The 6,588-nt window shown below is 48.6% G+C and overlaps 2 protein-coding genes across 2 annotated transcripts; both read right to left on the bottom strand.

The window, feature by feature from the left end:
* Window positions 1-202: 202 nt before the first annotated feature.
* On the bottom strand, window positions 203-1,338 carry LOC118506632 (biogenesis of lysosome-related organelles complex 1 subunit 1). The gene is made up of 4 exons (XM_036044003.1): window positions 1,029-1,338; window positions 876-948; window positions 678-810; window positions 203-604 (listed from the first exon to the last, which is right to left on the bottom strand). The coding sequence occupies exons 1-4, from the start codon at window positions 1,087-1,089 to the stop codon at window positions 503-505; spliced, it is 369 nt and encodes a 122-aa protein (XP_035899896.1). The 5' UTR covers window positions 1,090-1,338; the 3' UTR covers window positions 203-502.
* A 60-nt stretch (window positions 1,339-1,398) lies between these two features.
* On the bottom strand, window positions 1,399-6,468 carry LOC118506626 (alpha-(1,6)-fucosyltransferase). Its single transcript, XM_036043997.1, has 4 exons — window positions 5,676-6,468; window positions 3,120-5,612; window positions 2,894-3,047; window positions 1,399-2,829 (listed from the first exon to the last, which is right to left on the bottom strand). The coding sequence occupies exons 2-4, from the start codon at window positions 4,232-4,234 to the stop codon at window positions 2,341-2,343; spliced, it is 1,758 nt and encodes a 585-aa protein (XP_035899890.1). The 5' UTR covers window positions 4,235-5,612; window positions 5,676-6,468; the 3' UTR covers window positions 1,399-2,340.
* Window positions 6,469-6,588: the final 120 nt, after the last annotated feature.

Here is a 6,588-nt window from a genome sequence, read left to right as displayed (position 1 = left end):
AGAGAAACGTCTGGCTCGGGAGCGAATGACAGCCAACGGAGCTGTCAGTTGAAACAGCTGGGGGTTATATTGGCATGTTTAGTACTCCCCTGCCTGCTGCCAGCCATTATCAGCAGGAGATCCAAAACTATTTTTACAACTATTTCCAGCCGTACGTTGCTCGGTAGAAGTTGTCTAATTATAGTGATTGAGCGTCGTTAAATTATGCTGCGTTGCCTTCCGAATAACTTTCTTTTATTTCGTTCTTCGTAAAAATAGCATGAACAAATTTCTTTTACAATCGATATACTGACTAGGTGGGGTAAAATAAAAGAGTTGAGCGATGGGGGTTGGGTCGGAATGTGACTTAAAATCTCCCTAACACAAAACGATAGAGAATGGTGGCTTCTTTGAAACGGTTCAGCACAACAAAAATCGATGAAAAATAGTACCACACGGCAATGAAATAAGCTTCCACTAGCAATGACGGTCGTTTGTCGCGGAAGCAGCACACGGCTGGCGTTCATTTCTCCCTGCTGGTTTTGTACGCAATTTCCAACGCGGTTGTTATGACATTCATATCATTTTCGATCGTTTTTGCCCAATTTTCCACGTCTCCTATTTCCTGTAAATGGTAAAGATGATATTTGTAAAGGCGATCGAACAGCAAAATAGTGCACCAAGCGAAAGATGCTTACCTTTAGAGATCCATTGAAATTTTCGATCAACGCAAGCCACTGGGTCGTCTGTTTGGCAAAGTTGGTAGCACCAACGTGCAGCTGTTTGGCTTCCGCGTCCAGCCGCTTCTGATTGAGGTACGCTTGGGCAACGCTGAGAAGCAAGGAGAGTGGAAAAAATGCTTAGGAAGAGCTCTCCAGCAGTTTAGCACCACTTACCCAACGTTAAGATGGTCAACCAAGTTTTGTGTGAGCTCATTCGCAGACATAATTGCTTCCTTTCGGCGACGCTCTAAAAGGAAGCAGACAGCAGTAGCGTACAATGAAAACAATCCACAATGCCAAGCCTAAAACCGCACAAATTTAACGCACCTTGATCTTCCTTTTTTGCTGCCTGCTTGGCTTGGTGGTCCTTTATCATTGCCGACAGCATCGTTCCGTCTTTCGCTTGAATTCGTCAGGAAAATTTACAAAATTTCAAGATTCCACTCTCCTTTCGATAGAACAACACACTGCGAAGATGCGTTTGCTTTGTTTACAAAACAATTCCTCCCCCCTTCTGTTTTCGCCCGTCGCTTGTAACGTCATCTGACTTTTTCGCTCGGTTCGTCGATTATTATCTTTTTCTTCGAGCGGGTTCGTCGATTATTGCTGTTCTGTTTCGTCGATGGTTTCTTTCTGCACTTGCTGGAATAACAACGAATTTTTTTTGCTTTCGTCATAAATAAACTTATTTTCTTACTTTGCGAAGTAGACACATTGCTTATCATACTTTCATTCGGTGTTCATGTTGAGGGTGTGTTGGCTTGTTTTCTAGTTTCCTTATTGTTGCAAAGGTTGTTGCAACACAGCTTCGGCGGTTCTTCCCTGCAAAACATTCCAACGCTTGGAACTGTCTTTCTCGCTCGCCGCGTTAGCACATTATAATTTTCTATTTTCTATGATTTTTTGCGATTGCCTAACTGTTCGAAACTTTGCTATATAAAAAAAAAAAACCTAATGCCTGTTCATTTAGCTCGCTTTTGTTCAAATTGATCAAATTTCATCAATCGTCTGCAACGTGTGATTTCCATTATCGTTTACTAAGAGCAGCCTGATTCCGCTTGCAAAAGCGTATAAAAACACACGCGTGGCATACGATGAGCAGAGAGGGGCGGCGGGCGCGCGTGGCCAATGCCTTTAATTCTTGTTTTTTTTTTAATATCAAGTAAGTTTGTTCCTACATTTGTTCCTCCGATCATTCGCTCGCGCGGAAAGAAAGCTTCCAAATTCTTATCATACTCAACTGAGACAGTTTTCTAACCAGACGCCACACTGTTTCATCTAACATAAAAGTAATCCCTTAATTTGTTAACTATGGTGAACTAAAAACGGGCACATAAAATTAAAATGGGATGTACGGATGTAAAGGCTGGCAATTGGTCTAAAAAATCAATATTCTCAGTATCACACAGCAAAAAGCAACATTCGTTCCTGCAACGATCGTACGATCATCCCCCCCCACAGGTGCCGGCTTTCATACCGAACGCACCCAGAAGGAAAGCGACGACAACCATCACCACACATCCACACAATGCACATGCACACACTTGTTAAACTCGCGACCATTCAGCGTTCAAATAGGATCCATGCGTTACAATTCTCTCACTATCAAGCGGCGGCGTACGGCCCTCGGGAAGGAATACTACTTCACGTCCGGATACGTGGGCAGCTCCACGATTTCGATCTTATCGTTCACCTTGAACGATGGGAACAGTCCCACCTGGTTGGTTCGCAAATTCTTGCCCTTCGAGTACCCGTTCCAGTGGTTACCAGCAACACCGACCAAATCACCCGCGCGCAGCTGAATTTCGTCGTGGCTGTTTGGATCGTGCGGCAGAACCACTTCGCGATTGTGCGAATTCTGCCCGCCGTAGTAGTAGATGTCGTCCAGCGACCGGAACCGACCGGATGCGTCCGGGTACATGCTTTGCATGATTTCGTACGCCACCCGGCACACCTGCGAGCTGAAGGTGCACACGAGGTAATCGCTGAGCGAGAGCAGATGTATGTCGAGAATGATGCCGTTCAGCGAGGAATCGGTGTATCGGGTCGATACTGCCGCCATCTTGGCCACATTCGGATCGCCGATCACCTCGTACTGCGGATATTTGGTTTTCGTTTCTTCAATCACCTGCAGAACAAGATACGTGGTTACATTCACTGCTTCTTAAACAACTTTTCCCTCTGCTGCTTACCTTCGGATCGTCGCTTGCTACAAACACACGCCGCTTGTCAACCTTTTCCCTCAGCTCGAACTGATCATAGTAGTCGTCGACCGCCGTCATGTACTCCTCGATACCGTGGAACGCAGCTTCCGTGCCTACTTTATCAGTCCGCCGCACGTGCACTCTACAAAACAAACGGTGCTTACCATGGTAGAATCACCCCCTTTAGAACCAACAAAACATTTTTCATACTCACCCAACAATTGGTTTCTTGAAGCCCAACCGCTCGATGCCATTCTCGAGCATTTGTTGCGTTTCGCCGGTCGGTTTCAGCAGGTACTTGAGAAACTGGCCAATCCACCACACGATCGGATCGCCGTGCAGTTTCATTAACCGTGGTGCCAAATCGGCCGGTATCGCCAGTGGCAGGTACGGTGGGCGCGGATTAAGCGAATCTATGATCGGAAGAGTTAGCACCTGTGTATTCGTCTGCCCCGGCCAGCTAGCATGGGATGCACCGTTCGAATCCAGGCACGTATCAGAGATGGGCTGAAACACTCCCTCCCAGCCGGCCTTGTGATAGCGCCATCCCTTCGATTTCAGTATTAACGTGCGCTCGGTTGCGTACGCCATGATGAAGCAGTACACCACATGATGCAGCTGGCAGCCGTAGCCGCAGCCTTTGTTTAGCCGGCAAAGCAGCTTCCGGGCGGTGGAACAATTTTCCGGATTCTGCAAGCGCGTCAGTCGCTTCTGCACAAGGTCGCTCAGATCGGTCGCTTCACGATGTCGCCACGCTTCGTATCCGTCCACCGTACGCATTCGATCGATATCGGTCAGCAGGGAGCGTTTGTGTTCGGCCGCCAGCGAAAGGAACGCGTTCAATGGCTTCACCAGTTCCGGTGCCGAACGCTGCGCCTGCTTCTGTACCTTTGTCACCTCGGATTGCACCAAGTTCCACAGCTCCTGTGTGTTTGTATCGACGCGCCGCCGAAGCCGTTCGTACTCAAGCGACGGTCCATTGCGGGGTCGTCCAAGTGCGAGCCAGCCGGCACCACCGTCCTGCTCCAGCTTGCTGCCCAGCTCGTCGATAAAGTGTTGTTTCCGGTCGGCGGACGTACCGGCATCGGCCATATACTCGTCGACCAACGAGCGCAGCTCCTGATCGATCTGCTTCGAGTGTTCCAGCTGCTGGACGGCTCGTTCGAGCCGTTTCAGCGAATCTTCGCCATCGGCAGCGGCGTTACTGGACGACGAGGCGGAGGTATTGAGTTTGGAGTAGAATATGAGCACAAACAGGACCCACACGAACAGGAACGTTACGAGCACACGGGCCCACGGATTAAGGCCCATCAGCTGCCGGATGATCATGGTGATTGGTGGAATGTGATGTTTGTCTGCCGCGCGTTTTTCCCCTTTTTCAGACGGCACACATTTGATCGTTTTGTTTACCAGACCGACCGAGTTTTGTCCGCTGCTTTGCTGCTCCCGTTGGCCCGGTTGTTTCGGCGGGGCGTTATTGCACACGAGATAATATGCCTTTAATCAACTGACCGGTGACGTGGACCATTCGTCCTATCTTGTTTCCCCCGGCTCTAATCGCGTTCGGTTTCTTTCCCTCAATTCAGGAAAGTGCCAGCGCGGGAACAGCGGAACCAATTCCAACCCATCAGCTCCGAAATCGGCGAATAAATTGCATTATTAGGCGCTGCCAATAGAACAATCACTTGCTGTGGCTGCGACAGCTTCGATTTGCTAATCTCGTTCCCACCACACGACGACACACGTTCGCACAGCCACTTGTCTTCACGCCACGATGAGCATACGCTTTAATCTGACCAGGCACCACCACACTACCGGATGCCGGAGATGCGCTTTAATTCATTGACCCGTTTGCGTTCGCAACCTTTTGTCACGCTAATGTGCACCATTTGTTTATCCACGGCGGATTTTTTGCAGGCGGTGTGGATTTCTCCACCTTCTCCACCGCAGCCCTTTCCCGCGGTCAGAGTTTTGTTTGGATGATGAAGCAGCAGCAGCAGCAATCGGATGGTACACGAGCGACCAGACCGAACGGCTTGCAAGCTTTCTTTTATCGAACTATCCAATTCTCTCTGATGCCGTGCGGCCAGTGCGAATTGGAAACGATTTCGTGTCCCGTGCTACCGTACTACGTCCGATTTACCGCAGCCACCAATTTCCAGCAACACACTCCTCTTCTAGCCCGATGCAGCAGCGACCACGGATTTGACGTTTGCAAACAGACCGCCACGAACGGGATTAGCGAGTGCGTTTACAGTGGAAAGTTGACTACTCTTCTTATTTTTTTTTCAAGTTGCAGGCGCTAGCCGCAACGCGAATAGCGCAGCGGGCTCCTCTTTCACTATGTTAGTTCTTGCCTATGGTGCATTTTATGTAATGATTCGGGAAAATCTTTTTTCTATCACATTCCTTAAGTTAATATTACTAATTGTTGTTTGGAGGTAGTAAAGCCGGATTCTAATAGAGAACAGCTAGTATCGATTTTATCGGCAATAAATAATAGATTTATTGGTTGCTTATCAGTGTCTTCACACACACCTTAGCCTCGAGCTGAGATTCCCATAATTTCCACCAACCCGCTCGGTGCAGCAACCTTACTTGCCACAGCATCCACCGGACTTTTCCTTGCAGCCACCGCTAGCACAGGCACACTTGCAATCCGTCGCACACGGTTTCCCATTGCCACATCCGCTGGCGCATTTACAATCTGTAAAATCAAATACAATCTCTTAAAGCGTGTGTCTCGGACCCTCGTCGTAACAAAGCTTACCATTTCCACAGCACTTGCAAGGCATTTCGACGGGGATAAGTTTCACACGGGCAACGCCTACTGGTGTACTTAGCGGTGAAGGAAAAATTCACACCTATTCACGGACTGGTTTTTCCCGGTGTGACAACAATACGGTTGCTCTGCTCAACACTCTCCACGGAACGGTCTGCTGAGATCGATGCGAAGGTGCATACTTTTATATCGTCTCCATTTGTTCCGGAATTGCAGCAATTGGGCCGTTGGAGCCCGCGTGCACTTCCGGCGCACACAGAGCGAACGAGCGAGCGAGAGAGACAGAGAGAGATTGCTTCGGCGACGCGAGAGTGTCGTGTGCAAACAGCACCGTCTAAAACATGTTGCTTTTGTTGTACGTGTGTCGTGGCTACCACTTTTAGTTCATGCCGTTTCAATTGTTTTGCTCGCCTGTCCCCCCTCTTTTTTGCTGATGCAATTAACACCAGACTTCGACACTACACGTGACGTAGGAGGAAAACAGAAGCTTTTCCACTCCTCGATGGATGCCACCGGGATGCAGTTTATGCGTTTCTACCACATTCAAATAAACCTTACCGTGCAATTCTATCGCCCCATTGTAGACAACGGTTTTGTAGCATTCAAAACAAAGCAAAAAACAGTCCAGCGCCAACAAAAGACGAAACATGCGAATTTGTTTGTGCGAATGTGTCATGTTTCGCGCTTCGTCCACCCCCCATCGCTGATATCTAATCATACGCCACAAACATAAAGAAAAAAAAAGCTCGGCGGGTCAATGACGCCCCACCAACGACGCACTTGACTCACGTACACGTTAGATCAATCGTCTCGTTTGCACTCCTCACCAACACGCTCGTTTGTTCGAATTCAAAAAGGTTTACGTGTGGTGGTTCATCGATGGGATGTTTGCGTTGCACAC

The sequence above is a fragment of the Anopheles stephensi genome, chromosome 2, assembly GCF_013141755.1.
Source record: "Anopheles stephensi strain Indian chromosome 2, UCI_ANSTEP_V1.0, whole genome shotgun sequence".
Classification (NCBI taxonomy): domain Eukaryota; kingdom Metazoa; phylum Arthropoda; class Insecta; order Diptera; family Culicidae; genus Anopheles; species Anopheles stephensi.
This window is presented reverse-complemented; position numbering and strand designations above follow the sequence as displayed.

Coding starts and splice junctions, on each gene's coding strand:
- LOC118506626 (XM_036043997.1), bottom strand. CDS start 4,234: ATGATCATCCGGCAGCTGATGGGCCTTAATCCGTGGGCCCGTGTGCTC. Junction 3,048..3,119: donor TTCAAGAAACCAATTGTTGG/GTGAGTATGAAA, acceptor TTTGTTTTGTAG/AGTGCACGTGCGGCGGACTG. Junction 2,830..2,893: donor TAGCAAGCGACGATCCGAAG/GTAAGCAGCAGA, acceptor CTTGTTCTGCAG/GTGATTGAAGAAACGAAAAC.
- LOC118506632 (XM_036044003.1), bottom strand. CDS start 1,089: ATGCTGTCGGCAATGATAAAGGACCACCAAGCCAAGCAGGCAGCAAAA. Junction 949..1,028: donor AGCAAAAAAGGAAGATCAAG/GTGCGTTAAATT, acceptor GCTTCCTTTTAG/AGCGTCGCCGAAAGGAAGCA. Junction 811..875: donor GTTGACCATCTTAACGTTGG/GTAAGTGGTGCT, acceptor CTTGCTTCTCAG/CGTTGCCCAAGCGTACCTCA.